The sequence below is a fragment of the Neopsephotus bourkii genome, unplaced genomic scaffold (genome assembly GCF_033783945.1).
Source record: "Neopsephotus bourkii isolate Nb327-2 ecotype Australia unplaced genomic scaffold, CSIRO-AGI_Nbou_v1 NB_1825, whole genome shotgun sequence".
NCBI classification, from domain to species: Eukaryota; Metazoa; Chordata; class Aves; order Psittaciformes; family Psittacidae; genus Neopsephotus; species Neopsephotus bourkii.
The window spans coordinates 8,481,972-8,496,455 of NW_026902298.1; the positions used below are offsets into that span (position 1 = coordinate 8,481,972).

Sequence of the window (14,484 nt, forward strand, 5' to 3'; positions counted from 1 at the left end):
AATTGTGTCATTAATTTAGCTTTGATGGAAGCAGAAGTGCTTTTTATATGAAGTATTTTTAATACTTGCTTTCTTCTATTTCAAACTGTAGTTGGCGACGTGTACTTTTCCTGTTCTGCTAAGGTTGGAGATGACAGCATATCAGAACAGTTTTGGAATGTGATTAAACTCGAAGTTCTTGTGCTCTTGTTCACCCACATGTTTCCTTTTTGATTTATGTTCAAAATACTAAATATTCAGGAAGTTTGATGACACCAAAAGTGAGAATGGAAAGGGAGGGCAATGAAAGAGCTATTTTGCTTGGTCTGAAGCAACTCATTTGGCTTAAGTTGGGGAAAGTTTCCTTGTCAAGTTGTACTTGAGCACTCGTGTATGTGCACATTCAGATGTCTGCCCCTTTGGTTCTGTGCAAACCTGTGTCATTTGTTTCCTTGCCATCTTCATCATACCTTACAAACAGAGTGTGCTGAATCATGTGGGAATTCATGGTCTCACCCAGAAGCAGCTGAATGCCCCAAACTTCTTGTGCGGGTTATGTTAGAACTCAGTGATTCCCATTACAGAGGTGAAAATGTGTGATATTGGCTACTTCAAATGTTTTGTCAGAACGTAATAATGGATGTCTCAATATCTGAATGGTAATTCAGTGACTTCAAACTTCGGTTTTTAACGACTTGTGTTTTCTAGGGGAGAAGTACCAAGTGGAAACGAAAGTCATTGTGGCAGACTTTGGAGAGACAGAAGATACTTACACTCGAATCAAAGCAGGATTGGAAGGCCTGGAGATTGGTGTTTTAGGTTTGTATCTGAGCTGTCTAAAGCTTTCATAGTGGTGTTTTGTCTTGACATGTCTATTAACTTCTTCCCATATTGAAGTTTATGGAAACCAATCCACAAAAGCTAGTATTTGCCTGACTAAAACTGTGTTGCTGCATGCTCTGTATGTGTTTTAGTTTCCTGTTGATGCACTACATGAGATTATGTTTGCATGTGTGCCTGTGTGGGACTTGTGATGTTTATTGAATGTTTTCAGTGTGTTGTTCTGATTGCTAAAGGCTCTTTAGCTTATGGCAGCGTGCAGTGTGTGACTTGACCTAATGCTGTCTTAGAACCTAAGCAAGCTCCAGATACTTAGATTTAGCATAGCAGTAGAGCCCTGTGGGAGAACCATTAACTTTTAATTATAGAGCTGTTGAAATTTAATCACTGCAATATAGCATCAAGTAACTGGCTCCTGCTTCAAAAGTTTTAAGCATGTTCTGGTACGTTGGTAAGCTGCAGTTCCTGTTCGCTGATAACAGTGCAGTATGCCAGAGTATGGTGTGTGATGTTGCAGGAGTGTAGTAGTGATGTGGTAGTCCTTGAAAAGACAAGGTGATCCATCCAGGTGCTTTGTTGAATGTAGAACTGAGGTGATTTCAAGGTGTTTGTCACAAGCTAAAGGGAGTTTAAACATAGCAGCAGTTACCTGATTGTCTTCTGAAAAGAGGGATAAAGGCAGTTGATTATCAGTTTTCTGCTTCTTTCTGTAGAAGCAGGTATCCCTGTACATATCCTGTATTTCTATGGCTACTCAATGTGGGAATGAGAACCTGAGATGGTTAAATGTAAGGCTTGAGCTTTTATAAAGTCATATGTCTCAGACGTCTACTGGTATGTGTGATCATATAAAGTACTTCTCACTACAAAACTCATTTCACTGACTGGAAGCATAGCAATTAGAGCTAGAAATGTTTCTTTAAGAACTATGTTTCAAGCTAAGTTTGTTATACAGATACATACTATATGTTATACACATCATCATCATCATGGCTTGACTTCGTGAACGAAGATTTGGGAAGGGCATGTTTCAAGCTAAGTTTGTTATACAGATACATACTATATGTTATACACATATATACCTGTTATACACATAATATGCTACATGAACTTCATTGCTAATAGATTAGCCTTGTCATACGATGTCTGCAAATAATGCCCCAAAAATAATGCATATAAAAACTCAACTTAAAAAACAAGACTAAAGGATAAAGCCCAGAATCCTCCCTAATGCTTCTGACAGATCGGAGTACATACAACTCGTGACATCCAGTATTTAATTGCTCCAAAACCTCAAATCCATTTGCGTAACTGCAACTGCCAACGATGTGTTTAATGTAAAGGGGAGTTGTGACAGCGCTGTGGATGCCTCGTTTCTTGTTTTTGAAGGAAATAAGTTCCAAAGAAACTTTGAAGATGAAAATTAACATCTGCTCTAATCCATCCCATCAAAATCAACTTGGGGAACGGAGGGCTTGCAGGCTGCCTGTCACGTAGCAATTGCTGCAGAACAGTCTTAACACTTAAATGTCTTGAAACACCAGCAAAAACCTTTTACAGTGTGATGTACAAACCTGGTGCAGTGTGATGTACAACCCTTCTGCAGTGTGATGTACAAACCACACACTGGAAGGGTCCTTATTTCTTAGGTTTGGTTAAGGTTATGGAGGTGTACAAGTTGTGAAAATCTGACTATAGTCTACCTCAAAATGGGCACTGAAGCAGTGACTGCAACTCAGTTTCTGTGTATGCTTATTACAGGAAAACAAGCGTGTTCCTCAAACAGAGCCTGGTTCTTGCTTTGATTTGCGTGAGCATCTTGACTAAAACCATGGTAAAAATAGCAACTAAATGCTCCAGAGTTGTGTATTCTCTAGCTGAGCTCCTCGGCTGTTTGTCATGCAGCCACTGCCAGTGCAGGTTTACAGAAATCTCTCTTCTAACTAATAACAGTTTTAGTATCATCACTTTTTCATGATACGAAGGTTTCCTTGCTTTCCCCCATCTGTAGCTGTATGGGTAGAAACCCCTTGCCAGTCTGATTTTCCAACACAGATGATGGCTACTCCAGAAAGACCGTATCTTAATCTTTTTATGGCAATTCATTTCATGCTTTAATGCCTTATATTTTGAGTTCTGTAGTATTTATTGCAATCTGGAATAGAGCTTTTGCTGATCTGTGTTAGTGTGAGGGAAAACATGGGTTTAAATGAGAGCAGCCATAAGGGATGAGTTCTCAGGTTCCAGTATATTTCCTTCTTTTCAGGTCTCATCTGAAGCTGTAGCTATGGGGAGCATTGGTAGCACAGCCTAGTTCTTAGAGATCAATGCTGATTATTCCTTAACCTTATACTTGGAGAGATGGGAGTCTCCACGTACACAGCTTGAGATCGTGCTTCTGATTCTATAGTTGCACCAAGTCTAACTAAAGTACTTCCAGATTGAAATCCTTGTAAACTTCTTATTTGGAAGCTTCTTCTCACCCACGTAGGAAGGCTAAAAGAGTTTGCATAATGTTTTGCTGTGTGTTCAAAACAGCGTCTGTCAGTGACTTCGAACATGTGCTAGCTACAGCAATATGTTAAACAAGCAGAGGTGGGAAATCTTCCTTTTGCTGTTCCTAAATAGCTGTGATTCTCCAAAGGAGTTTGAGCTGGACCCTCTCGTTCTGCATGTTTCTGGAGGTAAAATACACCTGTACCAGCTGAAAATGAATGTATTCAAATGTTTGGTTCCAAACTGCAGCAAAGTAGGAGCTGGTAGAAAGTGCTGGAGATGGAAGGGGATATAAGTATCTGAGACCCAGTCTGCAGTGAGGGGTGTGAATTTGGTGTGAGACTCTAGCACAAATCTATATTTGGAGAGAATACCCAAGGTTAGTCCCTTGTTATTCCACGTTTCAGAGCCAAAATCCTTTCCCAGAGACTGAAAAATAGCTTATTTCAGGATGAAAAGAAAGAAAACAAATCTGGTTCCAGCAATAGCGAGGTTGGATCTTCTTCCTTTTTAGAACTTTCCCCCTAAATATAGCAAACGTCTGCTGGGAATTTGCCAGCTCCCTGTTCCCCTCCTCAACTCCCCTGTTTTTTAAAGGTTATCTGGAAGTTAAAGATTTCAAACATAACCATGACTAATGAGCTAGAGCTTTCCATAAATACACACAGATCCCTGCCGAAAGAGCTGTCATCTGAGGGAATCTCTGAATGAAGTTTGTGCGCTTCAGAACCTCTGCTGTGTGTTTCCTGCATCCCTATTGATGCTTAAATGCCTCCGAGGTTGGATGCTGAAAGGATGGCTTTTAGCACAGGTGTAGGGGTTATAGTTATATATACTTTTAAAGGCATCAGTGCCTTTTGATGGTGATTCTTGCCCTGCAGACTCCTGCCCTGGAGGTGGACAGTGCGCATTGAGCACACACAGCCAGCGCTTGGGGATTCTCTAGGGTGTGAGGCACTATATAAATGTAAAATGTTGCCACAGCAACCAAATGTCACACGATTCACTTGCGTAAGATGAACAACGGGTACTTGGGAAACGGAGATCCCATTTGCTGGCTTTCTTTTTCCCCTTTGGTGTGTGTATGCATGTCTCCATATCAATGTGCTCTGTGAAGTTTGAGGCTGCGGAGCCGCGCCGTTTGCTATCGGCGTTAGAAGTTTTCCCCTGCTTGCGTTGAGATTTGAGCATGGGCATTGGTTTCACGTCTGAGAATGAAACCTTGCTGGGAAATCAAGAGGTTTAAGTAATTAATACGTTCCCTCGGCTCATTTTGTATGCTGCAAAGGGGGGAAAAGGCTTTGCAGATGTGGGGTGGCGGCAGGGAGGACAGAGGGATGCGGTGCATCTGTGTAAGGAGCCCCTGACCATAGGGCACAGCAGAGGCGGGTCTTAAGCCCCTTTAAAGGCGGCCCTGGCCGCGGCGGGGTATGGATGGACGGACCTGGAGGGACCGGGGAGGAGGGAAGCGGCCGCCGCCCGGGCTCCTGCTGCCACCTTGCGGCCGCTCTGCGGTAGCGTCTTTGACTTCATCTGCCATGGAGCCGGGCTGGGAGAGCTGGGCTGGGTCAGCCTGGAGGAGAGGAAGGCTCCTGAAGGGGAGACCTTAGAGCAGCTCCAGTGCCTGAAGGGGCTGCAGGAAACCTGGAGAGGGGCTTGGGACAAGGGCCTGTAGGGACAGGCCAAGGGGAATGGATTTAACCTGCCAGAGGGGACACTGAGATGAGCTCTTAGGCAGAAGCTCTTCCCTGTTAGGGTGCTGAGGCGCTGGTACCCAGAGGAGCTGTGGCTGCCCCATCCCCGGCAGTGCTCAAGGCCAGGTTGAACACATTGGCTTGGAGCAGCCTGCTCTAGTGGAAGGTGTCCCTGCCCGTGGCAGGGGTTGGAACTGGATGAGCTTTAAGGTCCCTTCAACCCATGCCATTCATTTATCTATCAATAAAAGAGATATTAACCAGTTCCACTCAATGCCCTGCCTGGCACTAACAGCTTTGCTTTGGGTGGAGGCTCCCTTTCAGCAGGGTCTCAACACTGTGGTGCAGCAGTGTCGCTCTACACTCATGTTGTGTGCTGACATTTCTAAGCAAGGACTTGTTCTTCCCTTGCACTGTGGAATGTGGAGGACGGGTATGATGTGCTACATGTGCCAGCTTTTAAACAACCAGAGAATTCACACTTACACGTTTAAAATGGCTTGTGTAGTCACTCCTGTATTCTCTGTGTGTATTCTTACACTGAAGGAAACTTGCTGTAGGGGTCAGAATGTTTTAAATGCACCATTTTAAGAGTGTTGTTGAAAACTGTTACTCATCAAAGCCTGCGAAAGCTGATGGTGTCCCATGCATCTAATTCATTCTTTTGTTTCAGTTAACAACGTGGGAATCTCCTATGCTTATCCTGAATATTTTCTGGATGTTCCAGACCTGGACAAGGTAAATGCTTTTGTGGTACTTCGGGATGTTCTCATAGTTTGCACTAATGCTTAACAGATATGGCAAAGGTATTCAGGTTTGGTTAAGGAAGTCACATAGCAAGGCCTTCTCATTACAACGAAGGGTCCCAAAAGCTGAGATTTACATAAGGCAACAAATCAGATGATGGCAGTCTCGGGTTTTGTGGTTTTATGTATTCTTCTTCATTTTGTATTCCTGCTTCAGAAAGATGCTCTGGGGTCAGCAGCTCAATTCCGCTCCTGTCTGTGGTCTCATCTGGCTGTTGTTCACAAGCTGCCTTAGCTGGAGCTGGGGTTCTTAAGTGACTGAAGGGAAAGAAAGCAAGCAGCTTCATGAATGGAACACTGTTGTGAAACTTAAATACGACCACATCAGTTTGTGATGTGGGGACAACCTTGATTGCGTTGGGTACATTGAAAACTGATTATGAGTTCACTGGTGGATGGCTTTGTTTCCAAAACCCTTGTAGCTCATTGTATCCACTGTGGGTTTGTGTTTCCTGCTTAAGTGTTGATAAGTGCATCTGGGTTTTCAGTTGCCTAAAAATAAGCTTCATGATAACAGAAAGAATAAATCCCCAAATTCTATTTTTTTACCTGATGAATAAACTTTAAGTCTCAAACAATATTGTGAAACGCAGAGCGAAATACAGACATTAATTTATGAATGTGTCTAAACCAGCAGAATTTATTAGAGTTCATAAATATTGCAAAAAATGATAGAAAATACAGTGTCAGTGTGATACATCTGCCTTGTTCTTTATTCGGATGAGTCACTAATCAGAGATAAAACTTGACCAAGGGCAATTCCCAGACTGTGCTTTGAAAGTCCATCACTGTTCCCAATAGTTAAGCGGGAAGGCAATGAGTAAAGGTGGATGTGTAAGTGTAAGGTTTAAGTGTGTAAATACCAAACAACTAACTTGAAATAAAACCCAGCCTTTGTTTTCTTGCAGACAATCGACCAAATGACCAACATTAACATCCTGTCTGTTTGTAAGGTAAGTGCCCCATCACCCACACTTGTCCCTGATGTCTTCATTCAAAACCACTTAACAATTAACATCCATTTGTCTGTGGCAATTACTTTTGCCTGTTGGACCACAGAATCAGGTTTTGTCTTAGAGTAACCCAGAGGTTATGGCTGTCCTATCAGACTGTTCTGGTCGTGTGAAATAGAATTAGTTGCAAAGATACCCCTTAGCTATTTGGAAGAGCAAGGTATGCACAAAACAACACTTAATGCTTCTTCATGCCTTGTAAACCATTCATTCTTCTCCCCCTGTATCTGTGGTTTTGGGGGGTGTTTCTTTCTGCACAGCTCAGGTTTTTGAACATTGCAATGAGAAGGCACTTAAATATCTTCTGTGAAATACAGGAACAGGAAGGGAAACCGAGTCCACAAAGGTGTGCATTAACTTCTGAAGTGAAGTTACCTTCCCTTTGTAGCATTAAACCTGAAGTTGTTGCTGATGAGAAATCAGCCTGACTTCAGGCTAAAACATATGGCTGTTCTCTTGTTTATTAACATGAGACCCATTCAGAACCTCCGATTTTCATCATAGTGTTTCCAACTGAAAGGGCCAGAGGGAATAGCAGCTGCTTACATGACACTGGGAGTCAATTAGAGCATTATCAGTGAGTTCTGAAGAAACTCCTTGTGATTATTCACTGTTAAACCATCACTTTCTCTTCTTATGCATAACAAAACTTGTGTTTCCATTAGATAAGGGTTAACCTTTTGCCTCAAAGTCAAAATATTAGATGTTTTAAAGCTGGCTTGGAAGATTTGACTTGCCTGCAGCTGTTCTGATTAGGTCAAGTACTAAATTCATCTAGTATGGTGCATGTGAGGAGTCTAAGCTATGTGATGGTTCCATGTGAGGAGGAACAGGACCCATTAAAACAATGCTGCTGTAGGATTATTAAAACACAGGCAAACAGTGAAAGCGCAACCACTGTGTGACTGAATGGGATCGTTAGTGTTTTCTGTTATGGAAGTCACTTAGCAGGCTCTTTGTAATGTTAACAGAGCTACCCCGGGTGTAAATCTGAAGTGTTATGCACAGATCACTTGGTTAGAGATGAGTGTCATCAGTGCTTCTGCTGAGGTGTGACATCTGTGCTGTGCCAGCAGAGGGAGTGCACTATTCAGTGATTGAGTGATGTGGGGCATCATTCTTCCTGGGAGCATCTTGTTAGAATAGAAAAGTTATAGGTGAACTGCTTGAAGGTGTATTTCCAAAGCTAGAATAATCATAGAATCATAGAATAGTTTGGGTTGGAAAGGACCTCAAGATCATCCAGTTCCAACCCCCCTGCCATGGGCAGGGACGCCTCACACTAAACCGTGACACCCAAGGCTCTGTCCAACCTGGCCTTAAACACTGCCAGGGATGGAGCATTCACAGCTTCCCCGGGCAACCCATTTCAGTGCCTCACCACCCTAACAGGAAAGAACTTCTTCCTTATATCCAATCCCAACTTCCCCTGTTTAAGTTTTAACCCATTACCCCTTGTCCTACCACTACAGTCCCTAATGAAGAGTCCATCCCCAGCATCCCTATAGGCCCCAATAATAGTTGAGGTCTGCTTTAACTCAGTTAAAGCAGATGCAGAGATGCAGCCAGATTATATTGGTTTCCTGAACAAACTACTGCTGTTTTGTGTCTTGTGCTTATGATCAGTGGTGGTCAACAGTAATGTGCATGTGGCTGTCTTCACACTGTAAAACCCTCCTCAAGATCTACTTGCTGTGTGTTAATAGTGCTTTTCCTTCTCTTTGAAAACTTCTTTCTTAACCACGAGCAGCGCCTGCTACTGGGTATAATCAGAGCTTGAGCATAAGCTTCCAGGCTTGAAAATGTTTCCCCCTGCAAGAGCCTGTTGTGTAATTAAACAGCAGGCATGCCAGATGCTTATTGTTCTGGGGAGAGGAGCACATTAGAGAGAGGTACCATCTGTAAGTCAGTTTGTCAGGAGAACCTATAGAACTAGAGAACCATGGTAGGAAAAAAACAGTTTTAGGAGAAGTCTGTATGTCCCCTCAATTAGATTTTGGGGACATAATGCTGTGGATATTTCACTCAGTATTTACTGATACCATCTCTTATCCAGGTGTTGAGAAAGATACTCTTCCTTATTGCCTGATTAAAAACATGATGGGATGGAAGAGAGTACCACATTCTTAAGCAAGGAGATGAAGGTCTGCTGAAAAGGTGAAAGTAGGAGAGGCAGAACAGGTTTTGCTAGTGCCCATAGTACTCATTCTGCTTACAGTATCTCCAGGTCATCTTTAGTGGTGTCATATAACCTGTCTACTGCTGTATGATAATAACTATATATGATATACTGGAGCATTACCATCTACTTCCTTGCCTTTTGGACCAGGCTTCCTCAGGTGATGATATCCCCTGTAACCTGCACCATGTGCCATCAGCAACACCTCTATGGGACAGCATAACTCTTGTGGTACACATATCAAAAACCTCCTCTTCAGTTCTGGCTGAAACACTCCTTAGGCTTGAAGTTGGAAAGTCAAGATAGTCAGCACAGACTGATTCTGCAGAGATGTTTTATTGCCACAAATGTAGGCATTTCTGAAGGGTAATGCTCATCCCCCATCTTTTGACCCATCTCCTTTGTTAGGCAGCTCACTGGATTACCTAGGGGGATATACAGCATGTAAAAGAAGGGGTGCACTGAGAGATAAGACCCTATCTTCACTTCACAGGATAAAATATCAACCTAGTTGGTCCTGCTGGTTAATACTTTTCCCATCTGTAAAGGATCTAATACTGTGAAACCTTCCCTAATATCTGAGAACTTGTTTCCCATCAGAGCTCTTTCCCAAATCTTATTCCACGCTGCCTGCCCCATCAGGTCCTTAGGGTTGGGTTAGGTCACCCTTGAACCCCATAGTGCTGCAGTTTTGGGGCTCAATCAATCTGGCATGAAGTGTTGTCATTACTGCTATCTGCCTTCAAAGCATCCTGTACACCCCTGAAGACAAGCTATGCAAAACTACATCACACCACGTAAAACTACATCAAACTATGTAAAACTACATCAAGCCATGTAAAGCTACATCAAGCTATGTAAAACACATTGGAAATCTCACATCTTTTACAATACTAGCCAAAAAACCTGACCAAAGACCACCCGGCCCCCTCAAACACAGTAGGTTCTTTTTAAGCTCTGTGGGAAATGTCACATTTCCATGGTGATGTGCAGTGCAGGAGTTACTCCTTTCTTCATATAACATACAAAAGAGGTGCCTTGGGTCTTGTTTGTGGCATTTTCTCAGGAAAGCTTAAGACTTAATACAGCCTTACACAAGGGTTATGGTGACAGATAAATGATGAAGAAGACAGGGTTGTATGTGAAGTTTCATGCTTCCTGTCAGAATCTCATCTCAAGCTTCTGGAGGGATTTAAAAAGCAGAACTTCCCTTTAATGACTGTTAGTGGCAGGTAACATGGGTTTGTATCATCGTTTTTTGATATCCTCATCCCATTTTGAGGCACAAACTGAACATTTTTAACACTGAATAAAATACCAAGTAAAAAACCCTGGGGTTTTTCACTAACCAGGAAGTGTTGAAGAGCCCAAATTATAGTTGCTCTGTGTAGTTTTCATTTATGATTCCTCTGTATCAACTCCATCTTGTGTCAGTTCACCTTTGTATGCTAGAGCCTTTGATTTGGAATCATAGAATCACAGAATAGTTAGGGTTGGAAAGGACCTTAAGACCATCCAGTTCCAACCCCCTGCCATGGGCAGGGACACCTCACACTAAACCATGGCACCCAAGGCTCTGTCCAACCTGGCCTTGAACACTGCCAGGGATGGAGCATTCACAACTTCCCTGTGCAATCCATTCCAGGGCCTCACCACCCTTACAGTAAAGAACTTCTTCCTTAGATCCAATCTGAACTTCCCCTGTTTCAGTTTGAACCCACCACCCCTTGTCTTACCATTACAGTCCCTAATGAAGAGTCCATCCCCAGCATCCCTATAGGCCCCCTTCAGATACTGGAAGGCTGCTCGGGGGTCTCCACGCAGCCTTCTCTTCTCCAGGCTGAACAGCCCCAACTTTCTCAGCCTGTCTTCATACAGGAGGTGTATCAGTCCCCTAATCATTCTCGTGGCCTCCTCTGGACTTGTTCCAACAGTTCCATGTCCTTTTTATGTTGAGGACACCAGAACTGCACACAATACTCCAAGTGAGGTCTCACGAGAGCAGAGTAAAGGGGCAGGATCACCTCCTTCGACTGCTGGTCACGCTCCTTTTGATGCAGCCCAGGATACGGTTGCTTTCTGGGCTGCAAGCGCACACTGAAGCCGGCTCATGTTCATTTTCTCATTGATCAGCACCCCCAAGTCCTTCTTGGGCTGCTCTGAATCTCTTCTCTGCCCAGCCTGTAGCTGTGCCTGGGATTGCTCTGATCCAGCTGTAGGACCTTTCACCTTGGGTAACCAAGTAAACTTGATGTGATTGTTGGATGCCAGAGATGCTGGACTTGGTGTCCAGTGGGAGAAAATAGGTAGGTAATGAGCACAGAGTTTAACATACTTGAGGGAGCCGTTCTTTCTCCTTCCCAAGCAGGATGCAAGGACCAGCAAGTGTGTTCTTTCTGTTTGCAGCATCACAATATGCTAATTGCATTGGGAGCAGGGCATAAACCTGTGTTCTCCTGAAACATGGGGAGGACTAAATAGCTGAGGGAGTGCTGGCTTAGCGGCTGATTAAGCAAGGAGCTGAATTGGTTTGCAAGCTATTATCTTGTGGGGGAATGTGAATTTGGGGCTTTCAGGCCAGCCTTTGAATGGAAATTGGCATTAAGAGAGGAAGGGGGAGAGTAAGTTACATACGTGTACATGCCTTGATGTCTGTGCTAATCTCTGCCTTGGTCGTTTCTGTTTTATACTGTCAAATACAAAGGGATAATAGGTCTACAAGTTGAGGATTTTTATCATTGCTGTATTTGAGATGCTTAAGGTTTGCTTGAGACTTCAGTTACATAAATGCTTTGTGTTGAACTGGGGGATCTAGTGTCAGCTGCCCTCTTAATGGAAGAGCAATGAGAGGTGAATTATGCCAGGTTGTGAATCCCAGGCAGGACAAGGGAACAACTCCACCTAAAAGTCTGAAACTGTGAGTTTAGGAAGAAAGCCATAAACCAACAACAAAACTCACACCTTGCATAAAACTGAATGGGGAAAAAGAAAAGAAAGAAGGAAGAGCCTGGGGAGCAGTAATCCTGAAAGACAGTGGGAAATGACATCTCTTCCTCTGGTGAGTGTTCAGATGGGCTTGGGCAGCCTAATACCACATCTGTAAAGGTACCTTGTCTGAAATCTGATTGTAGATGCTTGTGCTCTGGTAGATCCCTGTGTGAACTTCTGTATTTGCTGTGTATTGGAGAGCATCACAGTAAGTGGAACGTAATTATGAGGGAAGCAGCAACACTGACTTGTGGGATCACTGTGTGTGTGTATTCCAGTCTAGTCAAGAGGCTTATATACATTTATATTCAAAGACATAATCAAGGAGGGGATGGTGATTTAGTACATCTTACCACATCATATCATATTGAGTACATCATATAACTTTAGAACAGAGAGGGAGAGTTGTCAGCACTTGCAAGAGGAGCAAGTGTTCTGTGAAGGTGGTCATGAGTATTGCTCAGAAGGTCCAGAGGGAGAAAGTAATGCACCTTGCTGACTTTGAGCCTGAGAGCATGGTATGCATGAACAAGGGGAAATGCAGCCGTGATAAATACTTTTCAGGGAAGCACTTGGGATTTTTATTCAACTTGGGGAAATTTGGGCAATTTAGGAAATAGAGATGTCATAGCAGCCTTCCAGTATCTGAAGGGGGCCTATAGGGATGCTGGGGAGGGACTCTTCACTAGGGACTGTAGTGATAGGACAAGGGGTAACGGGTTCAAACTTAAACAGGGAAGTTTAGATTGGATCTAAGGAAGAAGTTCTTTCCTGTGAGGGTGGTGAGGCACTGGAATGGGTTGCCCAGGGAAGTGAGGTGTCCCTGCCTATGGCAGGGGGGTTGGAGCTGGATGATCTTAAAGTCCTTTCCAACCCTTCTATGATTCTATGAAATCCTGGAGTTCCGTGGCTTTTCATAGTTTCTGGGTTGAGACAGAACATATTGTGCATTCTGAAAAGAGAAAGTTCAGCCTTGTTATTTGGATAATAAGACCCTTTTTTCAGAGAGTTCTGCCATATAAACTGGACTCTGAACGTTTGTGGTTATAAATAGGGAAAACTGTCACCTAAAACTATTGCCCAAAGGAAAGCCACTGACTATGAACAGGGCTTGCAGCATGGTACGTTAATAGTTCCCTTTGTATGTCCCGTGCTCCTTTCTGCTTGCTGACCTTGCCACATGGGTCACTGTGTGATTTTTCTGCTGAATTGACATCAGGTTTACTTGGAAGTGTATACAAATAGAAGTCATTCTTGTTCAGCTTGACGTATGAACTGCATTAAGTTAATGCTTCAAAAGAGACACACTTAGAAAACCTAATAGTAGATGCTGAAAATAGGTTTCACGATCCATTTATCTACCAGTGCATGAGTTCCTTAGTTCTTTCAGTGTAAGGTCTGCACTAAGTGTTGCATAGGCATGGTGTCAGATGCTAAAGAGGTAATGCGTTTGTGAACTTGTGTGAATCCTCTGCCCAGGCACTATGGATTATCTTGTGGTAGTGATGATGTTTTTGTACATGAGTGGGTGCACCACAGGGAATTGCAAATCTTTAGAAGGTTGTGTTGCTTGGAGTTATGATTTCACCTTGGATTCGTGAGAGCTGAAAGAAGCTTCTTGGCTGCATAACAAGGTAGAAAACTTGCACAAGTTCTCTAGCTTCGTCTGAAAGCTAAAGGGGTCTACAAGAAATCTGGAGAAGGACTTTTTACAAGGGCCTGTAGGGACAGGACAAGGAGAAATGGCTTTAAGCTCAAGAAGGGTAGATCTAGATTAGACATTAGGAAGGAATCCTTCCCTGTGAGGGTGCTGAGGCGCTGGCACAGGGTGCCCAGAGAAGCTGTGGCTGCCCCATCACTGGCAGTGCTCAAGGCCAGGTTGGACACAGGGGTTTGGAGCAAGCTGCTCTAGTGGAAGGTGTCCCTGCCTGTGGCAGGAGTTGGAACTGGATGAGCTTTAAGGCCCCTTCCAACAGAAACTATTCCTTGATTCTATGATCTTCTGTTGTACTTGCACAGGCTTCATTACAGATCATTATACCTTTTGGTAGTGGGAAGAAAACTTGTAGTCCTAACATCATACCATAGAATAACTTACGTCTAAGTATACAACTATGGTATTAGATTTCTGGCTGTGTATGACAATGGTGCGGCCCATAAGATGGGAAGGATGGCTTCCAAAAACCTCAGGTTTTCCTAAGTGTATTTCAGCAATCTGAATGAGTATCACTTGAAAGGTATTCAGAACTTTACAAGTTACTGTTCTTCCCCTAAGCTCTGCTCCTGAGCTATTGCTTGGGTTGGAATGAGAAAAGGCTGCACCTTGGTGATCACTCAGAACGGGAGATCTTTTCTGACGAAGAAACACTGGAAATACATGGTTATAACTTCTAACTATTTGTTAGTGCCCTAATAGGAGCTTTTAAGTGTAGCAACCGCTTTAGAACATAAATCTAGCCAGAAGGCTATGCCTTCTTGTATTTGCAGGT

The 14,484-nt window shown here is 43.3% G+C and overlaps 1 protein-coding gene across 1 annotated transcript in view; it reads left to right on the forward strand.

Moving 5' to 3' along the window:
- The window catches only part of HSD17B12 (hydroxysteroid 17-beta dehydrogenase 12), a 92,499-nt gene that overhangs the window by 53,916 nt on the left and 24,099 nt on the right, over positions 1–14,484 (forward strand). Inside the window, 3 exon segments of the mRNA XM_061343607.1 lie at positions 688–798; positions 5,683–5,747; positions 6,724–6,768. Of these exon segments, the coding sequence (XP_061199591.1) occupies positions 688–798; positions 5,683–5,747; positions 6,724–6,768 (221 nt within the window).